This window comes from Physella acuta, unplaced genomic scaffold (assembly GCF_028476545.2).
Source record: "Physella acuta isolate Inbredline_101_S28 unplaced genomic scaffold, ASM2847654v3 ptg000953l, whole genome shotgun sequence".
Lineage (NCBI taxonomy): Eukaryota > Metazoa > Mollusca > Gastropoda > Physidae > Physella > Physella acuta.
In genome coordinates, this window is record NW_026732470.1 from 96445 (window position 1) to 120063 (window position 23619).

Consider the following 23619-nt stretch of genomic DNA (forward strand, 5'->3'; position numbering starts at 1 on the left):
CAAGTGATGTATGTTCAGTCAATGCCGAGTGTGTCAACGCACCTGGTTCTTATAGATGTGTCTGCAAAATTGGCTTCTATAGTTCCACTACTGGCTGTTTGTGTAAGTTAAAATGTATCTACTTTTACTGTTTTATTGTTTGTAGACAAAATGCAAATTACAAGTCTTTTTATGCAAAAAAATGAAGTCAGCAGCTATGAATACAATAAGTAAAGTATTATATACCCCGATTAAAAAATGCAAACTCTTGTTGAAATAATAGTTATTAATAAATACATTTTGTAATTTTTTTGGGCACACTTTTTGAGGTGCCTTGAAGTTTAAAAAAAAAACAGAATGACTTAGATAGCCCTAACACTTATTAATATTTCCTACACAATGAGTATCTGACCTCAATCTGTTCAGTTTAGTGGTATCATTTTTCATTTAACATTCTTCCATTTCATTCAGACATTTCTGTTTTTTGTCAAATGACCATAGCTCGATATAAGCGATTACTCATTATTTTTCTGCTTTCATTTTTATAAAATAGTACAGAATGTGATATTCCTTACAAGTGGTGGTCTACATTTTATTTTAGCATGTGATGAGAACCACTATGGCCAGGACTGTAAGAAGATTTGTACATGTGTAAAAGACAACAGCAATAACTGCAATGCTGTCAATGGAACTTGCACATGTAAACCAGGCTGGACTGGCTCTAACTGTGAAACAGATATAGACGAGTGTTTGAACACCAGCTACTGCCCAGATGTACATGAGAGCTGTTTTAATTTGAATGGATCTGCAGAGTGTAGATGTGATTCAGGATATCAAAGAGTTGATGGATCTGACTGCCAAGGTGTGTACTAACAAGTAAAATGTCAAAAATTCTTAGCTAGTCTCTGGATATAGGCCCACACTACAACATGTCATTAGAATTAAGTAAGAAAGTGAAAAATTCAAGCAATCAATGATATGTTGTCTCAAAAATTAAAATTCACTAAATTTTATCAACTTTTATCTCAAACTTCTGTTGTTTTAAAGCACCACTTTATTTTTAAATAATTATTACTTATGAAATATAATTATACTTAATCCATACATTATTGTTCCCCGAATTTTCCGGATTGTTTGTCTAATTTTGAAACAAAAATTATACAAGATTCTTTATATAAGAATCACCAACTCTTGGACAGTTATAACGGATCAAATGAAATGTTTTGTAAAATAAAAATAATATAAAATTTGAGGGTGTTACTTTAAAAACAAATTTTAAATATTTTTAAACCATAGATTTTAAAAGAGATGCATGTGTTTTATGTTAATAAGTAGCTACAAGCAACTAAAATATAAGTAACAACCTTCAAATATTTTCAGTGTAATCACTGAATTTCTAATTGTACTAAATGACAAAATCTGTGTAATATGGTCATATTGTTCTGTTTTCAGACAGAGATGAATGTCTAGATCCCACCTACTCTTGTGATGAGACAAAACAATGTAAAAACACACAAGGCTCATATGATTGTGTATGTAAACAAGGTTATCTAATTGTCAACAATACGAAGCCCTGTAAAGGTTAGTTTAAACCTTTTTCCAAAAATTGCATTTACATGCATAACTTTTAGGGGTAAAGACTTGAAATAATTTATTTCTCCAAAAACAGTTTATTATTACTTAATGAATAATTTATACAATCTTATTTTAATTGTTTGTATATTATCACATTATCTTATATCTTCTTCAGTGAATTTTCGCAGTTTCCCAATGCAGCTGAGATTGAATATTGTACCTGATGGAAATGTTTTTATTTACAACACAAAACAGTTTATCTCTCTTAAATTAAATATTGAAGATAGTGTAAGACTGTTTATAATGTTTTATTGTTATTTGTCGTAAAATATTACACTAAATACATATGTTGTCTTCCATTAATAAAGGCCCAATTATTGTATCATTACCACTACTATCACATCTTTCCTACTAAACCATTAAATGTCACGAGAAGCTAGACACTGCCCCTAAAGTTTAATCACACTTCAGCAGCAACTACCCCTCCCCCCTATCCCCACCACTTCCAATAGGCAATAAAAATTATAATTGTTTTAATTTTGTTTTTTTAATGACACATTTTTGTCTTTTGAAAATGTGTTTTGTTTTGTAAAATTATTCCATGAGCTTTGCCATTAACAAGATCATTAATCACTTTTTTATAATAGAAATTAAAGGCAAAAAAACTGCTAAAATTCCATTTCAAAATTTAAGTGTTCGAAATGCAAAAGTATAATGTCGAACTTTCTGAACCCTTCCCCATGCATTCTTCTTCATTGCACATGTTCATACAAGTCTGACCATCCCCACGCTTATATTTATAAATGTGTTTTATTTATGGACCTCCTGTATGCTAGAAAAGTATTATAAACATTATATTATTTAAAATAAATAAAACTATTTCAGTTAAACAAGTTAGGTGGAGATAAAGTGGGAAAAGAAATTCTTCCATTTGTGATTTCAAAGTTCTCGTAAGTATAATAATATCAACTGTAATGTTGAATGAACACTTTTCAAACCTATCAGTGTCAATAATAATAAACCCACCATATTCTCGCATTGTTTTTATTTTTATTCTCTGATGAGCACTTGATACTATACAAAACTGAACTTGTCAACAATACAACGTGTATAGTCATTTCACTTTAGTTTGATAATAATCTAGAAAATCATCATAATACTAATTCAATTTTTTTTTACCGATTATGATTTTGTAATCATTTACAGGGATGGATCTATCATAGTTCATACAGCCATTGTGGTAGACCTGAATTATACCAGCACTCCTGCATATTCTGCATCAAAGTTTGCCATCAGTTTAAAAAATAATCAAAATATAACTGTTGGTTCTGACATCATAGAAATCATGAATGTTTTAGTACAAAACCAATCAAGTTAGTTATAATTTCAAATTATAAATAAAATTGTTGAAGCCTTCAAATAATGTCAGCTTGCCATTTCTGTTTTGTTACACAGCTAGAAGATATATTAATAAAATATTTTACAGATATGTTTTTTCTAGTAGCATTAGGCTGTTTTTAATCCACCTACCATTCATAATATAAACAATATATATCTGCATTATTAATATAGTTCACATAAAAAAAAGTTATGATTCTCAGTATGTGAAGGGAATGTGTGGTCAGCACTTTCCCCAGTAGCCTTTACTTTCCTTAACATAAGTTAGTTACCAATGAGAGCTGGGTAGACTAAGAGAAGTTCTACAGCCTGGGACCCAATTCAAACTCGAGACTTATGGGTTAGCAGTCTAGCACTCTACTGCTTAGGCCACGTAGTCCCCCAGTTCACATAGTAACCAATCTTAATAATTCCTGAAAATATTTTCAATTGCACATACCTATAATAGATTGACGACAGAAGCCTGTGGTTGTATATAACACGTTTAATTGGGTCTAACTACCTCATGGTAACGCACAGAGAGGACGGAAGGAAGTACACAAGGGACATCACTCAAGATAACAATATTATAAATATAACTAATACAGAAGAGTGAGTTCCCTTGACCTCACAATTATTTCAATCTATTACATCCCTTTACCCTTAGAACACAATAACACATCTCTCAATAGAACAATTGATAGTATCCTAAAATCACCAATTATATTGTAACATGAACACTATGGTAGATTACATCCTTACAAACAATGCACAATATGCTACAACATAATCAAAATACAAAACAATAATGTCAAAGTCCTTTTGACCTTTAGAATCATAGGTCTAACTTATTTGGGACTTTGATTGTCCTGCTTGACCTTCTCAGTGGCTTCTGATTTGGTGACTCAAGATTCTGACCATCTGGATTCTCTATCTCAGGAGGTCTAGGATTTAAATCATTAACTCCAGAATTTACATTTTCTGACTCCAGACAACTTGGTTCACTCATATCAACAGAACTTGGTTGTGGAACAACTGAGTTGGTGTGAACTGTTCAGATTTGGTGGGATTGACAGATTCACACTTATTATCTGCACAAGTTATTTTCAACTGGTCTGCATGTCTACGGACAATAAGTCCATCATTTGTTTTTACTTTATAAGACACAGGTCCTGTACATTGAACAATTTGACCTGGTATCCATTTTTCCTTTCTCCCATAATTTCTTAGATACACATTCTCATTAACACCAAATTCTCTTTCAATGAATGTTTGTCATGATTTAATGGAACTATTTTTGAATTGGCATCTGAAAGTATTATGCTGTTATTCAGATCCTTAACTGACATAGATTTCTTTGATTGATCAATTTCCTCATGTAATCTGATAGTGCTTTTTGGTAACCAAAAATACTGTTTATGAGTAATATTCTGGACCATATCACTTTGCAACTGTGATCCAGTATTTGAAGTGGGTGTATTAAATGGCAAAAATCTTTTTCTTCTTTTGATGTTACCCTTTTAGTTTCTGTAAGTGCTAATGATGTTAGCAAAGTTGTTTGATGATCACATTCTTTCTTACTAATGTATTTGAAATTGCCATATCACCATAATCATTTATTAAGTTACAAATACTTTGTTTAGGCAACTCTGACTGATAATGGACTGCATCTTCTCCATCTTTTATATTATCTTCACAAAGGGTTTTATTTCTTATTTTATATGGCTTTTAGTCATCATTCACAGACTCTTCAGGCCAACCATTCTTACAGTATTCATATACTTTTATTAAGCACTCATCTTTTTGTGTTTCTCTTTTAATATCATTCACATTTATATTGGAGTTATCCATGATAGTGAAGAGAACAAATACATCTTCTGGTACATAGCTCAGGCTTTGGTTTTTTAAAGGTAATCTACTAAGACTATCTGCACTATTCTCAGATCCAGGTTTGTATTTCAATTCATAATTGTATGCAGTTAGTGTGATAGCCCATCTTTGAATTCTTGGTGAGGCATGCTCAGGTAGGGTTTTGTTTTCTCCAAATAAACCTAGCAATGGTTTATGATCTGTAAAGATGGTGAACTTCCTACCAAACAGAAACTTATGAAATTTCTTAACACCAAAAATGATGCCTAAGCCTTCCCTATCTAACTGAGAATAATTTTTCTCAGCCTGGTTCAAAGATCTACTGGCAAAAGCAATGGGTCTGTCACCCTTCTCATCCATGTGGGACAAGACTGCTCCTACACCATCTGGTGAAGCATCACATGTTAATATAAGTCTTTTCCCTGGGTCATAGTGAGTTAGTAAGGTGTCAGCAGACAAAGCCTCTTTTGCTGTATTAAAAGCAGCTTCTTGTTGTTTACCCCAGTGCCAAGTTGCATTTTTCTGTAGCAGCTTGTACAGTGGTGATAGTTTACCAGACAGATTTTCTATGAACTTTGCATAGTAATTTATCAAGCCCAAAAAAGCTCTTAGTTGTTGGGTATTTTCAGGTTTGGGTGCTTCTTTAATGGCTTTTGTTTTCTCAGGTTGAGGTCTGATGCCTTGCTTGCTTAATATATAACCAAGAAAACTAATTTCTGTCAGCATGAATTGACATTTATCTTTGTTTACCTTTAAACCTTTTTCACCAACAATTTTTAATACTTTATCAAGTGTTTTAAGATGTTCAGTGTCATTCTTACCAGTTATGTACACATTGTCAAAGTACACACAAACATTTGGAATGTCCTTAAAAATACTGTCCATGACAGCTTGGAAAATTCCAGGGCTAGATGATATGCCAAAACATAGTCTTTCATATTGGTAGAGTCCTTTATGTGTGTTTATTGTCGTATAGACTTTTGAATCTGGATGCAGTTCTAGTTGAGTGTAAGCATGACTAAAGTCTAATTCAGTGAATTTGTCTCCTCCTGCCAAATTCAAAGAAATTTCCTCAATGTTAGGTATAGGGTACCTATTTAGCTCTATTTGCTTATTCAGTGTAGTTTTGTAGTCTCCACAAATTCTTATAGAACCATCCTTCTTTAACACTGGCACAATGGGTGTCGCCCAATCGGAATAGTCTACCTTCTTTATAATGCCATTAGATTCCAATCTACTTAGCTCATTTTCAATTTTATTCCTCATTGCATAAGGTGGAACTCTAGCTTTGCAGTATCTTGGATTTGTATCTTTAATGCTTAACTTCACTGTTCTATCATTTAGTAAAGCTGAATTACCAAAAACACATTTATTTTCAGATATAACTTTATCTAGTGAAGTAAGACTAGATTCTTTTACATTCTTCAATGAACAAATACTCTCCCAATTTAACTTAAGATCACTTAACCAGTTCCTACCTAGTAATGGCGGTCCATTTCCTTCAACCACAAGAAGAGGAAGTTTAACACTTTGACCATTATAACTTACATGAACCATACACTCTCCTATTACCGGAACATTGTCACCAGTGTATGTTGTTAGACACTTGTGACATGGCTGTAGAGGCACTGATTTTTCTGTGACAGCGTCAAAATCTTTCTTTGTGATGACTGTTAGAGATGCTCCAGTGTCAAGTTGGAAGCTGATGCTCTTACCGTTGATATAAACTGGTACATTGATGGGAGCATGACTTATTGATTTAACAGAGAACAGGTTGAAATCCGGCTGCAAATCAATTTGAGCATTTTCACAGGTAGAGTGGTTCATTGGTTGGGTTAGGTAGTCTTGGTGAGAGTTAACATAGTGCTGCTTTTGGTTGCGGTACTGTCTTGACTGGCTAGATTTAGCAACAGACGAAGACTTTGCAAAGCAGGCCTTAGCAATGTGACCTTGCTCACTGCACTTATAACAAGTTGCAGACTTGAACTTGCATCGATGAGATGCATGGGGACCTTTGCATCGATGACATTTTTGATAATTATTACTAGATTTAGATCTAGGATTTGAACGAGCAGGGTGTTTAGCATAAGTTGGAATGCTCTGTTGGGGTTGATGTTTATTGACTAACCTGCTGTTTACTGCATGGATCTCTGAAGGTGCTAAAGATCTCGCCGCATCTGATGACTGCTGGAATGACATTGCAAGTTGTATTGCTTTTTCCAATTTTAGATCTGACTCGAGCAGCAACTTTCTTTGAATATCAGGGCTGTTTACACCTGTCACAAACTTTTCACATAATCTGTCAGACAGCGTTTCTCCAAATTCACAAAATTCACTTAAATGACGTAAAGCAGCAACATATTCTGATATTGACTCGTTTGGTTGCCGAGTCCTACTGTCAAATCTAGCTCGACATAGAAACTTTGATGGGGTAGGCGCATGGTGGTCTGTTAGCAATTTGCTCAGCTCGTTAAAGCTCTTGGTAGTTAGACTGGCTGGTGCGCATAAGTCTTTTAGTAGCCTAAATTGTTGAGGCCCTATGACTGTTAACAAAACAGCTCTCTTTTTGGCTTCTATCGTCACGTCGTTAGCTTCTAGGTAAAAGCTTAACCTCTCTAGGTAATCTTGAATGATTTCATCATTCGCATCAAATTCTTTTATTTGGCCATACAGCGCCATAATTCTAGAAATAATTAGCTAATAAGCTCTAGCAAACCTCTTTTTTGCGTAAGTAGGTGCTCTTTCTAGTAGATGTTTATCCTTCGTCGCCAGTTATAATAGATTGACGACAGAAGCCTGTGGTTGTATATAACACGTTTAATTGGGTCTAACTACCTCATGATGGTAACACCAGAGAGGGCGGAAGGGAGTACACAAGGGACATCACTCAAGATAACAATATTATAAATATAACTAATACAGAAGAGTGAGTTCCCTTGACCTCACAATTATTTCAATCTATTACAATACCTACCTACCTCAAACAAAATATTTTTATCATCTGTTTATTTTCTTCAGTTTCTGCTAATTCTTGTGTTAATTAATAGTTCCAGACAATACTTGTGACCTGTACACTCAGTTATCTCAATCATGTTCATCCAATGAAAATTGTTACGAAAATAATCAGAATCTTACACAGTGTAAGACAATTATAAAAGATACAGGTATTTCAAAAAAATTGACAATATATTTTTATTTAAATAACTTTATTTAGCTATTTTTGTCTGTAGGCAAATCAAAATGTGCTAATTTTATATTTGATGTAATTTCTTTATTAACAGACAGGTTGGCCTTAATTCTAGGACTTTCAATTGGAATTGGTGTGTTTATCATCATTGTTGTGGTTATTGCTGTTTATGTTATTGTTCATCAAAAGCAGTTAACTAAATACCATCTATATTCAAAGTCTATTAATGAGTAAGTACTTACATTTACTTTTTATTATTAAATCCTGTCAGTGATTATAAATTAATCGGGATCATTCAGTCAAAAAATTACTAGGCTAAAGACTAGCACTGGACAGAGATGCCTGGATATCTCTTGTCAGTGGCATTTGTCCCAGGAGTGGTGACAGGCCAACCTAATCTAATCTTTGAAAATTATTTCGATAAAAATTCACAATTTTGTTTATTCGTTTTATTTAACTCTGGTGTCTTTTTTAAATAAATATATATTTTACTTAGAGCTTAAAATTTTAAAGGTAAAGAATTTTTTATTTTCAGGTGTGTTTTTTAATCTACATTGTCTAGTACTTACATTCACTCAAAATGTATGTATTTTAATATACTTTGCCTGGTGTATTTTTTAACATTTAAAATAATATATACTTACTTTTAGTAATAGACAACGTACAAGGGAAGACTCAAGTTATCAGTCCATGGAACTACCCCCTGTGATGGCAAGTGATCCAGCTGCTAAATGTTTAAAGTTTAAGAAAGTCCTTTCTCCTTTTAGTGAAGCTATATACAATGAAAACATTATGTACTGACATATCAGCAAACCATTTCTTATGCTTTTAAAAACCTTAGAATATTACCAAAACAATTTTGGAACATAATAAATCCTAAATGTAAACTTAAAATGTTTTTCTTAGTAAAAAAAATTGTATAATTAATTTTATGATTTTTCAGTGAAAGTTAATATCTCCTTGATATTATGTTAAAATTAGATTAATAGTTGCAAAAAATGTTTCACTAACCACATTACAGCCTTTGCCATTTCCATTCATTAACCGAACCTTATGATTATCTTATATTTCGGATTAGGTTTAATGTTAATAATATGTTTAGAATTAATATATAAATTATAATAACTTGTAAATCGTAATTATTGTTGGTTAGTAATTGAGTATACTTTACGAAAATATTATATGTAATAATATTTAGCAATAAATTGTTCACAAAGTTTTAAAATATATTAATTTTTTGTATTTATTTTAATATCTGCACACTATTACTACAATTATTGTCTACATATTGCAATATACAACAGTTAAGGAAAAAAGATATTAAAAGTTGCATCACAAAACTGATACATGGTAGCGTTTGTCTTAACACTTTAGTTCACAACTTGATAAGTAGGCTAGTATAGTTATAATAATATAATAATATAATAATATAATAATATAATAATATAATAATATAATAATATAATAATATAATAATATAATAATATAATAATATAATAATATAATAATATAATAATATAATAATATAATAATATAATAATATAATAATATAATAATATAATAATATAATAATATAATAATATAATAATATAATAATATGATAATATAATAATATAATAATATAATAATATAATAATATAATAATATAATAATATAATAATATAATGATATAATGATATAATGATATAATGATATAATGATATAATGATATAATGATATAATAATATAATAATATAGTAATATAGTAATATTATAATATAATAATATAATAATATAATAATATAATAATATAATATCATAATATCATAATATAATAATATAATAATGAATTTTTCATTGCTCTGAGTAAAGTGCATTTGTGTCATTATTTAGTGAATGTGTTTTGTGAATCAATTTAAAGTTTTGCATTTTATTTTGTCTCATGTGAAATGGAATTAAAAACATAGACCTGCCTACTAGCAGGTGGAGTCAGGGACTCTAGCCAAGCACTTGAACTCTAGACTTTTATGTTAGCAGACAAATCCTCTATCATTTGACCATGCCATCTAGTCTCATGATAACAAGCATAAAAAATTCAGAATATATTGGTGCTCATACAACTTATAAATCCTTTCATAAACTGCTACAAATCGGACTATTACAACACACAGCAAAAGAACTGAACAAGGACGAATGGGATAGGGTACCAAGTAACAACAACATTCACCCCCATTCATCCCCCTTCACTACATATTATAATTGTAAAGATAATTTAATCTATTGGTTTATGCACAATTATTTTCATGTTGATACAAACTAATGCAAATTAATATTTTTGCTGATACTGGCTAGACAATCAGATTTTCATCTAAGATTTCTGCCACTAAATAAATAGCCTACTAATTCGTTGTGTTTATAAGGTAAATACACCAGTCAATTTTGTTATTTAAGTTACACTAACTTCAATATTTGTAGAATGATACTGGAAGTTAAATTATACAAAGAAAGAGGGAAATTAAAAAGAAAAAATTTCCATTTATACTACTAGGCTAAATAGTACACACTTAATAAGTAAAAATGTTAATAGTATATGTCTGATATATCTTTATTTTTTAGTTCAGTTAATTAAATCTTATATAATTATTAGAAAGTGGTTTTGTTACCAACATTGAACAAGTACCTTGGGAATTTTCACAAAATCTTTATGTTCATTTTAATTTAAAAAAACACAAAATATTGAATACAACATGACATTAGTTAAATATACTGATTATATTGCAATAAATAAAATGAAAGAAAAATAACCAGTCATATGCTAAAAGTTATGAATATATATTTAATGTGAGTTTTCTTTCAATATGTTGGCTTGAAAATGTAGGTTTACAAATGTTCTCTCACCTCACACAGAACAAGAAATTGAATCACAAGACAGTTCTAGAATGAAGCATTTAGTAACTCCAACAAAAGGATTTAGCCAATATCTATTTTCCATGAATTAATCATGTAAAAAAGGCACCATATAAAAGACTAAACCATTGTGAACTATTTATACTTTTGGACATGAGAAGTTAAAATGACAATCAAATGCATAATTTAACTTGTAGCAAACTACAATGGCAAACATAACTCAAACATGAATTTAAATTCAAACTCATTTGAACACCTTGAGCAAATTGATTTAATACTGCTTTAAAAAAAAACAAGAATAATGAAATATTTCCATTTAGGAAATGGGTCATACATTTACCTAAACAACCACAGGCAAAGTGTAGAATATAATATTGCTTGAAAGAACTAAGCCATACATCAAATTAGAAAACTGACCACTGGATTGAAAGACTATGACTCGCCCATCTTATGAAAATCAGGAACTTTCATTCTGTGATTCAAAGAACAACATGGATTGCTAAATTGCCAAGGTATTCTATAAATGCTGGGGTTTTATACATCCTGGTAACATATTCATACAGGGGTATTGGAAACAATATCCATGTAAATTTTAATGTATGAATGAAAAAGGAAACATGATTTACAAACAAATATTGTTTATTATATCATACTAATGATTACTAATGTGGTTAAGCCTAGATTAGATTCAACTCTTCACTTTTGGATTTGTTCATAAACCTGTGGGGGAAAAATGACAAAAAAACAACTTGTCATTGAAGTATAGCTAAAGATTAAACATTGAACATTTATTTAAAAAAAAAAACTTCTAATTTAATCTGAACCAGTCATTGTGATCCTACTTTAAAAAATGTATGTTTCCAAATTTGTACTACTCACATGTTCCTTGTCCAAGTCATTTGTTCCAGATTCATTTAATTGATGGTATGGATTGTGACCTCTATCTTCGTCAGGATTAATTTCATTATAAGGACTGTTATCCTCTTCTAGGCTGTTGACAACTTCATGGTCTTGATTGATGGGGATTTCATTGTATGGAGTGTTGTCTATTTCTGCATTCATATCATTTACACTATTTTGATTATTCTGTATTTCATTGTATGTACTGTTGGTTATTTCTGAATCTTCAGCTGGTTTATTATTAGACTTCTTCTTTCTTAGTGGAATGTTTGGAGTAATTTCATTGTTTGAATTAGTAGCCATTTCTCTAAATGTGGCTGTCTTATTGTCTGCATCTTTCACTATTTCATAATATGTATTCATATCAGTGTTTTGGTCAGGTAAATCAGCTCCTTGTTCCTCTGATGTGGTTGGTATCATTTGATAATGTACAACAGGATCTGTATCTTTCATATCAAGTGTATTGTAAGCATGTTTCTCCTCAGTTGTTTTGTACACAGTTTCATGTGGTAATGGGGATAGTAGTGGTCTAAGAAAAAAAATTAAGACAAAAATTAGAACACTGAATCTTGAATGTGCTTTCATGACAGACAATATATACAGCTATATTTCATCACAGCATTATTATTACAAAGTTATAGACCTATGTTAAAATTATACAATTATTGCAGATAAACATTAAGTCATTTACATAATCACTACAAGTCATATGTTGACTGAGCTCTTTGATAAATATTTTTTTTTAAAGAAATCAAAATATGCTATCTTGACTTAATTTTTTACTATGAAGTTATTAAAACACATTCTTTTCAAAGACTTACGGATTAATTTCAATATATTCCTCTTGATCATGTTTTTGTCTTCTCTTTCTATAGCGCAAGATAACAAGCACCACAATAGCTATTGTGATGATGACCAACAGGCTAAGTCCAACAGACAGTCCAATTGTTAATGCAGTATTGTTTTCTGCATCTTAAAATATTTGAGTTTTTATTTTGCATTAATCAGTATTACTAAGGCAATCATAATTATACAGTATTTTGCTACTTATAGCCTATATTAGCACTATAAGTAAAGTTATCCTTTCAAACTTGGATCTATGGGGTACATAAAGTAGCAATATTAACAGAAAGAGATAAACATGGGTACATAAAGTAGATTTCCCCTGTTTCTTTTGCAAATCCATAATAAGTACTGGATAAATTTTTACATTTATTTTAAATGAATTACCTATGATTTTACACGATGGTACTGTGTTCTCTTTGTATGATGGATTAGATGAACAGTTCTTCAAGACAGAGTACACTTCACATGAACTTGGTAGCTTTTTCACTAATAACAAACAATTATGTATGTGCATTAGCTGTAAAAGTTAATTTATTGTAATATTTTTATTTTTTTGGGTTTAAAAGGAATAAATGGTCATGAATACCTAATTTATTAAATCAAAGTTGTTTTTTTTTAAATGAGTGCAATAAAATGTATTTTTACTATTCTTATGCTCAGACACTAAACCAATACAAATTACTCTCAATAAGGTGGTTTTAAAAGCTTACTGTTTTATAATGAAATGTGTTTCAATTAAGTTATATACTTGAGTTTATTGAAATGGATGAGAAAAATAAATTATAATATCTTTTATTGACTTACATGAAGTGTTACACACAGAAACATCCAGTACTTCAATTACTTCAGAACCAATAGTCAAATTTCCTGCTTTGTTTAGTTCATAAGCAAATGTTGAAGCAGGGTCTGAGTCACTGTTACTATACAATTGATCAACCTGTAGTTCTGTATAGGCAATAACGGATCCATTTCTTTAGAAAAAAGTAATTTTTAACAGGTGTAAGTTGTCTTAAAATATAGCATTTTAACTGAACATAATGTATTGGCATAAGTCAACATTATAAATGAAAACAATATTTTATTTTAATGAAGATATAATGTTACAGTAATTACACCACAAAATCAAATTTGGTGTAATACTTACACAAGTTTATTTATAATGAAAGGCAAAATAGCTTGACCAAGTTTTTCTTTTCCAAATTTAGTTAACTGAAATAAATGTTGCATGATCACTTTAAGCTGTTTTAAAACCAAAAGTGATTTATTTATAATTTAACGTTGGTTAAATGCCTTTTCAGAGATCTACACCAGGGGTCTCCAAACTACGGCCCGCGGGCCGGATGCGGCCCGCGATGTCCTCTCATCCGGCCCGCTGAGATTTTTTTGTCCACAGAAAAACCGTTTGTTGGTGATGGCTGAGGAACTTTGCCCAGAAAAATCAAAGACATGCCTGGAAGAAATTGGCCCCCGAACTGAAATTTGATAGTTAATGCGGCCCTCGGGCCGAAAAGTTTGGAGACCTCTGATCTACACAATCACAATACAAATGCTACTATTGCTGATAACTATATTTATCCCATATATATATATATATATATATATATATATATATATATATATATATATATATATAATATCCTAGAAGATTATTTTATCTAAACATGCTAATTTAAATAGACTATTTAAAAAAAAAAAAAAAAAAGTAACCCTTCTTAACTTTCTAGTCTAAACATATGTTTTGTAATAAATAAAGCTTACACTATCTGCAATTTTACTTGATAATTCTCTTGATTCTCTCGTAGTTGAAATAAACAAGAACGGGTTTATGTTCTCTTTGGGGTACTGAAGTTGAACAGTCAATGGGAATGAAACATAGTTCACTGTATGGAATTATCAGCAGTTGAATCATTAGATTATGTAATAACTTTGTGATTTTGATGTTAATAAATGTATTAGACATCATGTTCAATAATTACCAAAATAATGTTTCAAATTTTATAGGAATATTGTTTATTGTTATTATATTACTATTAATGGAATAATTTAATATTTAAATTATTATATGTATATAATAGTATTGGTAGTTTCACAGCATTTCTCAAATTTAAGTAGTTCTCTTTTAAGGCTGATGATATCTGTATTTAAAATCTACAAAGTGTGGAATTTTATGGTCTACATATGTCCAGTCATATCACATTTAACACATGCCTACTGACTCAAGCCCTTGAACTGAGTTTTGAGTCTCTCAATGATTTCCTTATGGAACAGCGTAGTCTAGAGCTAGAGCGCTGGACTGATAACCCAAAAGTCTTAAGTTTGAGTCTGGGTTCAACTCAGTAGAATGTCCACTCAGCTCTATTGCTTTCTAAAAAGTACAAAAAGCAAATTATCAGCTGATATAACAAGTCACCTATACAAGCAAATTTGTCATTTGTTTTTGTTAAATGTCCAGGTTTACAAATACATTCATATGATCCTTCTGCATTGTTACATGTCGTAGTCTTCAAGTCACACTGGTAAGATGGATCAAGGCACTCATCTATATCTGTAAGTGTAAAATGTTTACAATAACTATTGTAATCACAGGTTGGTTTGAATATAATTATTGAGTTAATCAACTAAAGTTAAATTTGATTTACTATAGTTAGATGAAATAATTCATTTGTCAGCTGATTTGTCATATGTCAAATGAGTGGATTTTATTTCAATTAAAATGTGACTTAGGTGTAAATTAAACAGTGAATTAAAATGTAATTTTAACTTAACTTAAGCATAAGTTGATGTGTAACATAAATAACAATTATAAAATTACTTATCTCACCTTCACAAAATGGGCCAATTGATTTTCCATATCCTTCATCACATCTACATTCGGCCGATCCATTTATATTAAAACAATGGTCATGTTCATCTGGGCAGTAGCTAGTGTTTGAACATTCATCAATATCTTTCTCACAATGAACTCCAGTCCAGCCTGGCTTACATGTACAAGATCCATTGATATTATTGCATTTCTCAGTGTGAAGCTGAACACAATTACACTTTTCACTGCAGTCTTGACCAAATTTCATTTTACTACAAGCTAAAACAAACATTGTAAAATAATTAAAATTTATTTTTAAAACATTCATTTTGAAATTTAATTAACAAAACAATAAATCTTTATGTTTTTCATGTAGTTTTTAAATTAGTTTGTACTCAAAACCGCCATTTTTTTTTATAATTGGTTCAAATGTTAAAATATGATTTCAGCAAAATAAAAAATAAAATAAACAATAAATAAATAAAAATATAAAATACTTACGAGTGCAACCATGGTTTGATTTAAAGAAGCCTTTATCACAGACACATCTATATGATCCTAATGTGTTAACACAGTTTGAATTGTTCTGACATAGATTGATTTGGTAGTTACATTCATTTATATCAGCATTACAGCCTGTGTCCTTCCATCCCTTTAGACACTCACATGTTCCATTCTCAGGAAAGCAAATACTTTTTGTTATATTACATGAGCAATTTTGCGTACAACTATATCCATTAGTTCCATAATAACATTCTGAAAACACATGGTAATAATGCAGATTTCTATAACTGTATTTGCACACAAAAATGAGTGATTAGTTTAGTAATAAGTCATAATTATTACTATTTTAAGAGAGTTGATTGTATGTAAATTACAATTTTTTTTAAAACTGTAATGACCAAAACTAACATTACTATTTCAGAAGCATTGTTCATTTAAATATAATTATTACTATTTTGTTAAATATTTTAATAATTTTACTTACATGGTGTATTAAAATACATTCAATAATTAATAATTAATAATAATGTGTATGTGCCTTTAAAAGAAATACAAAGATAAAAAGGATGTTCACATTACCGGTGCATGTATGGTTAGTTAAGTCAATGTATCCTTCTTTACACCGACATTCAAATGATCCAGGTGTGTTAATACATGAAGACAATGGCAGACAAGGAGAAATTTCACTAGAACATTCATCTTGATCAATCTCACACCATGTCCCAGCCCAGCCTGTTTTACACTGACATCCAATTTCAGCATCACAACTTGACATGCCTTGTATGCTGCAGTTACATGTAGTTGCACAGTTATCTCCCCAATGATAAGCATCACATGCTAGATGAAATTAAACATTACAAAATTATAATTTTTTTGGAAAACATCATTTGCAACTAAAATTACTTAAATTATAGACAATTATAAACTTATACTAGACTATATTATTGCTTTAAATATAATATTTTCAGAAACAAAAATGTATTCCAAATAAATAAGAGTGACAAAATAAAAATAGAACTATTAACCATAGCAGTGTAAGAAAAAAATATTTACAATCTTAAATAGCAAAAGCTGGAAACATGCGGTATCTGCATTTATGATAATTGTGCTGCTATGAATAGTACATGTAAAGAGAGCAAACACAATGCAGTCATAAATTACTTCTCATTTAAAAATAAGTTATTTTACCTCGACAGCTTAATTTATCATTTTGCAGTTTATAGCCTACAGGGCATGAGCAGTTGTAGGAGCCCATAGTATTAACACAGTTTCCATCACACTTGTTATTTTCTGATTTGCATTCATTTACATCTAAAAAAAAGACGTTAAATTTGAGTAGTGATTTATTTTTAATTTATACAGAATGGATGGATATTTTCTAGGAAAATGTTGTTTATAGTTATTTTTATTCTTTAAATAATTCATAATTTCTTTATAACAATAAAATGATTATTCTTTTTGTTGTTTTTGATACAAATATTTCAAATTATTTCAAGTTGAGACAGAGAAATGTTTTACTAATGTTAATAAAAAAGGGTTACTAAAACCTATTAATATTTTATTATTTAATTCTTTAAAACTCCAATTGTTATAAATATAGTTAAAAAACTGTCAATTTTAAATAATGTACAAACTCACCAATGCAATCAAAGTTATTAGTGCTAAGAGTGAAGCCAGTATGACAGAAACATTGAGGTGTTCCATTTACATCTGTACAGCCTTGGCTGCAGTTAAGGTAAAAATTGACGCAAGGATCCACAGCTGAAAAAATAAAATTGTTGGGTCACAAGTTATGGCATACTAAAATTAAAATGTAATTTCTCTTTTAAAAGTTTATAAAGTTAAAACAGTTTTTTATTGCTGATGCACACATTAAAATATCATCTTAATAATCTGTAAGTAAATTAATGAGTACATATTTTTTTTTCAAAAATATTTCTATTTTAAGTGTTTTTTAAAGCAATTTTTTTTAAAATAAATACTATTGTTTCTGCACATGCTGATTTTTTTACTAAGTATTTGTTTATTATATTTTAAAATTACCATCTTTTTCACATGTCTTTCTGTCATCCTTTAATCTATAACCAGGATAACAACCACAGTAGCTACTCCCTGGAACATTCAAACAGATCTGCTCACAGCCAGATTGGCCATTATGACATTCATCTATATCTGTAGAGATATTGTAGATTCTTAATTAATAGATTGATAACATTTACTTTCAATGTGATGGATACAATTTTTCAGAAGTTATTTTTTTTTTATTTAGGCTTATTACAGCTTTAAATGTTTTTGTTTATATTTTATAGTGTTTTAACTATAGCTAGATTTACAATGTGGGCTTCGATTTAAAATCAATGTTTTTTTATATTACCTAAGCAAGTCCCATTAGAAAGTTTTGTAAAACCACTAAAGCATTCACAAATGAAAGAGCCTGGTGCATCAATGCAGTTTTGGGAGCAATTATTTAGCAGAATATTGTTGCATTCATCGATGTCTGAAAAACAAATGATTATACAAAATTTAAATAACATCTACTGAACTATTCTAGTCAGTAGTGTTTAAAAATGAAATTAGAAATAATTAATTATCAATGAATTTGAAGTAACTAGCATATTTTTAAAATTTAATTTAATGAAAACATTTAATGCTGATGACATTTTATATACAATAAATAAATTGTCATTCCCAATTTAATAATAAATAAAATCAAATGTTAAAACTACTAACACAATTTTTTTGTGGTAATAAGTATCTCTGTTTTATCTTAAATATATGTTTGTTGTTATAGACATTAATATTTTTATGTGGTGTTTACTGTACATTTAATTTAATTTGACTGGCCAGATAATGGTGTCAAATGGCTACCCAAATCAATGCTAAACTACATTACATTTGTAATATCTTGTCTGGTAGCCATTTGAGTTCTGTTATCAATTATGAACCAAGTTAAACAACAATCCTATAGCGACTAAATAAAAACCTTATTTATGGCAATAATGCTGTATTTTACAGACCTGGATAGTATAATGTTCACCTATGATTTATAGTAGTACAAAATATTGTTGAAACAAACACCAAATTATTGGTCTATAAACTGCTTATCTCAATTAATGAATAATTCTTACTGATGCAAGTCCCATTGATATCTTCAAATCCTGTAGGACAGTCACATGTGTAGGATCCCTTAGTATTTTTACAGTAATGATATGGTGGACAAATGTTTGGAGTTTCTACACACTCATCAACATCAATGTCACAGTTCGTTCCCTTCCAATTGTCTTGGCAGATACAGCCCTTGATACTGTCACATCGTAGAGCATGGCCCTTACATTCACATTGTGCGGCACAGTTTAACCCATACATATTATCACGACATGCTATTAGAAAAACAATTATCAACGCAAAACTTGAATGTGTTTTGGGACTACCACTGGTTTCTAATATGTAATGAGACATGTATGGGTTTAAGCTATAGAAAAATAAAGTGCAGCTAGAACAGACAAAAATGGTATAGTTTTTTAAAAATAAATTTATAGTTAGGAATGTATTAAAAACCTTAAGTGAAATTTCAATTTAGATTGATATAATTATGTTTATCTATCATTAGAAACAATATTGAATAAAAGGTTTTTTTAGATTTTATTAAGAGCTTTTAAAGAAAGATGTTATGAAGAAACAACTTCAAACTTACAATCACACTCGTGAGCATGTTCGCTGTTCATCTTGTAACCAGCGTTACAGCTACAAGTAAAGCTCCCTTCACTATTACTGCAGTTTTGTGAGCAAATGTTTTTCTTACATTCATCAACATCTGCACATACATATTTTGCATTAACAGATAATGAATAAAAATTTAAGTATATATATTAGTAACCTCAAAAAACTTATTTCAAAATGAATTCTTTAAGAATGTATAAAACTGCATTCAATTAAATAAATATTATTTTGTTATGTATAAATTTCAATATAATGAATATGTTACAAAATAAAAAGCAAAACAACATGAACCTTGATTCTAATTATATTATTATTAATCTTGAATTACCTATACAATCAATGCCATTTTCTTTCAGAATAAATCCATGTTTACAAAAACAGCCTTGAGTGTCATTGTTGCAGTCATAATTGCATGTTGCGTTTACTGATTTACACTGATTTATACCTTTAAATTAAAAATAAAGTGAAGATTAAAATATTTGATTATTCATCTCTTGTTTACTATCTTCATAAATGAATAGTATCATTGTTAAGATTTAAATAAATTTTAAAAAATAATGTTCACCTGTTTCTGTTTTAATACATGCATTTTTGGAGCTATTAAAACCAGGATAACAGGAACAATTAAAACTTCCTAGAGTGTTGGTACATAACTGAGCACAGTTATCTAGTTTATCAGCACACTCATCTATGTCTAAGATATTTTTACAATGAATAATATACAAAAATAAACAATATGAAATACTATATTTTAAAATATTCCAGATTATTACATCGTAATATTTAATTCTTTAAAAAATGATAACAAAATTATTTTACTCTAAATGTTCATAAATGGTATATATATGTAAAGATGACAAATGTGTAGTATGGATTCTTTATGAATTTTAACAATTTCTTCATATTTTCTTTATTCTATTTTGATTTTAGAAATAGAAAAACTACTTGCCCACACAACTGTTGTTTACAGTTTGGTAACCACTCTGACAGTGACACAAAAAGCTTCCATAAGTATTTTCACAGTCAGCATGAGAATCACATGGTGAAGTTTGACATTCATCAAAGTCTGTTAATACAATATATTTAATAATAGTATTAACATACAGTGCATAAGTAATGTTGCTCAAATTACATGTATAATTCTTTATTTATTAGTTTTACATAGCTAACAACTTGTTTTTAAAAATAGTGTCTACTGTACTTTGTTCAGTAAATGTTTTTACAGTTATAATTTTTTTTTAAATAATTTAAAAAAGAAAGCAGACAAATTATAGTAATACTCTTATTTCAAGAGTTATAGTTTGCTTTTGTCTAGATTGAAATGCATTCCACATTTTCACTGTGTACCTCTAAGTACCTACCATATTTAATGCTATAGTGTACATTTAATTTGCTTAAAATATTACTATCGATTATTCAAATGCATGTAGTAAACACACTGAGTTTACATCATACCCAAAAATATTTAAAATTAAAATATGGAAAAAACATACCTTCACACTTGGTTTTAGTAATGCTAAGATTAACCAACAGGGCAATTTTCACAGTTATAAAATACTCCAGTAGCCTGATTTATATTGTTTGAAAGATTTGTACAGCCTAATGGGCAGGGCTTATCAGCACAGCCATCAATAATTTCTTCACAATCAACTCCTATTAAGAGTTATACCAAAAAATAAGTTGTGGTGGTGTACACAGACAGATCTTTTTACTTTAACTTAAATTTTGCAAACAGATTATTACATAATATAATTCAAATTTATACATTTAGCTGTAAAAATGTTATAAAGAAAGAATGTTATTTAGGCTTATGCAGAAATTCTATTAAACTTCTATTTAATATAAATCAAAGTAAAACTAATGCCAAACTATACAACTTACTTCTATTTAATATAAATCAAAGTAAAACAACCGCCAAACTATACAACTTCAATATATTTTAAAAGCTCTAGGTTTAAACTTTTAAAATGTAGGAAAACTTTTTTTAAAATTATATATTAAATTATCAACATGCCTCTATATCTAGAGTTACAGTTGCAGATTGCATAGGTAAAATAAGGAGATGTGGTAGGTCTGGTAACAGAAAAGTTACATGATCCCTGATTACTGCAACCAGTACAGAGAGTAAGAGACAATGGGATAACTTCTGACTGCATGTTTTTATCATCAACAGCTGTTATTCTGTGGGAGAAAATGTATCGTATTTTTGCTTACTCTATCAATATACAAATATATATTTATATAAATATATATATATATATATATATATATATATATATATATATATATATATATATCTATATCTATATATATATATATATATATATATATATATATATATATATATATATATATATATATATATATATATATATATATATAGGTTTATATTTGAATATATTTTATATAAAAGTGTGTTACTTTTGCACAAAACTTTAAGGAATAGTATTGTCTGACGGGACGGAGTGGTCTAGCGGTAGAGAGCTGGACTGCTAACCCGTAAGTCTCGAGTTCGAATCCGGGTTCAAGTCAGTAGACCGTCCCTGAGTCCACCCAACTCAAATGGGTACCTAACTCATGTTAGGGAAAGTAAAGGCGGCTGGGCATACTGCTGACTACACTATCTCTTCATATGCCGAGGTCACAGAAACAAGTGAACTCTACTTCACTTGCCCCATAGACCGTTAGGTTTGAAAGGGAAACTTTACTTTTACTTATTGTCTGACAAAACTTTCAGGAAAAACCAAACTATTATACATACACCCTCACATTTGTTAAGGGTAATTCTAATTATAAAAATACAAAACAGCATACAAACAGAAGACCATAGAAAGCAAAAAAAGGAAATGTTTAAATTTGACCCTAAAATGTTACTTCTTTTAGTTTTTCATAGACAGTTTTCCAAAAAAGCAAACTCATCCATCTGAAAATTAGTAAAAAGCTGGCAAAAACTATTCTTCAGGGCAGAAATTCAAAAATATCATTATGTTAAATCTTAATATTAATTAAAGCTGTATCCAAGTTTAACCAACAAGTCTGTTGTAACACCTTATCCATGTTTTCTAAAACTGAGTTAGATAAATTTAAATAACGACTGCGCTATTATTTTTTTGATCATAGGATGCAGGTTTGTCCAAATTGCAGCCAGACACCCAAGGCCTTGAAAGTTAAATTAATCAACCCCCATAATAATGAGGTATAACACATGTCATGAGAGTCACTGGGTTCCCTCATGCACCACATGGCATCAGCTGCTCTTTCTTGTTCTATTTAGTTATCAAATATATTGGCCCACAGTGTTTCGATTTCTATGGGGCCTTAAAACAAATGTAGGTACCATAAAGTTCAAGTGGGAGCCTGGGGCACACAGGGTCACTTGAATACGGGTGAGAATATGCCTAGGACAATCTGACTGCGCAAAATCCTAGCCAGATGGTGTCGCTGACCCTCTCAAATTTAATTTTTGTTTTCCACATAAATCTTCTCAGGAGTATTCCATAAACTCCACAAAGTTTCATGGCATTCAGATGAAAAGTAGTAATACATAAAAGACAAACAGACATTAAAATGTAAATGAAGTAGTCCTACTTACCCAATTGTTACTACAGTTAACTTTGTAACTATAAACATAAATTCGGTTGTTGTATTATGTGTTGAAGTAACTTGATTTTTTGGCTTTTCAATGTAATTTACATTGGTTAATACTATGAAGTGTGTAACATTCCCATCAATATCATAGCCACTAACATTGATGAAAAAAGGAGTATTAATATATATTTCAAAGTTTGTTTGATTTAGCTTAATAAATGGTGCTTGATTTGCTGTAGACAAAAGAAATGAATTTAATTAAGCATAATTTTAAGTAGTTAAAACAGTATTTACTTTCTAGAAGATAAAAGCATCAAAAACAAATCATTTTAGTATGTCAAAGTCAAGTATGAAACTTAAAAGAATTTAAATGATCAGCTTGCAC

General features: G+C 29.7%; 2 protein-coding genes across 2 annotated transcripts in view; one reads left to right on the forward strand and one right to left on the reverse strand.

Moving 5' to 3' along the window:
• The first annotated feature begins 378 nt into the window (after positions 1-378).
• LOC131953810 (latent-transforming growth factor beta-binding protein 2) lies at positions 379-8788 on the forward strand. The gene is made up of 9 exons (XM_059317183.1): positions 379-382; positions 581-841; positions 1432-1560; positions 1730-1785; positions 2440-2504; positions 2761-2927; positions 7848-7964; positions 8082-8217; positions 8638-8788. The coding sequence occupies exons 1-9, from the start codon at positions 379-381 to the stop codon at positions 8786-8788; spliced, it is 1086 nt and encodes a 361-aa protein (XP_059173166.1).
• A 3246-nt stretch (positions 8789-12034) lies between these two features.
• LOC131953811 (uncharacterized) overlaps positions 12035-23619 on the reverse strand; it is a gene marked incomplete at its 3' end in the record, with an annotated part of 37256 nt that continues 25671 nt past the window's right edge. The window contains 23 exon segments of the mRNA XM_059317184.1: positions 12035-12302; positions 12595-12745; positions 13004-13105; positions 13424-13590; positions 13764-13828; positions 14378-14499; positions 15030-15164; positions 15441-15701; positions 15924-16178; positions 16506-16763; positions 17115-17237; positions 17565-17687; positions 17970-18098; positions 18301-18423; positions 19055-19306; positions 19621-19740; positions 19975-20091; positions 20212-20340; positions 20596-20712; positions 21140-21170; positions 21172-21299; positions 21661-21827; positions 23239-23467. Of these exon segments, the coding sequence (XP_059173167.1) occupies positions 12035-12302; positions 12595-12745; positions 13004-13105; positions 13424-13590; positions 13764-13828; positions 14378-14499; positions 15030-15164; positions 15441-15701; positions 15924-16178; positions 16506-16763; positions 17115-17237; positions 17565-17687; positions 17970-18098; positions 18301-18423; positions 19055-19306; positions 19621-19740; positions 19975-20091; positions 20212-20340; positions 20596-20712; positions 21140-21170; positions 21172-21299; positions 21661-21827; positions 23239-23467 (3572 nt within the window).

What these genes read in the sequence shown, in the direction of transcription:
- LOC131953810 (XM_059317183.1), top strand. An exon ending in CAATACGAAGCCCTGTAAAG is followed by an intron (nt 1,561 to 1,729) that starts GTTAGTTTAAAC and finishes TATCTTCTTCAG; the next exon opens with TGAATTTTCGCAGTTTCCCA. An exon ending in TATTCAAAGTCTATTAATGA is followed by an intron (nt 8,218 to 8,637) that starts GTAAGTACTTAC and finishes ACTTACTTTTAG; the next exon opens with TAATAGACAACGTACAAGGG.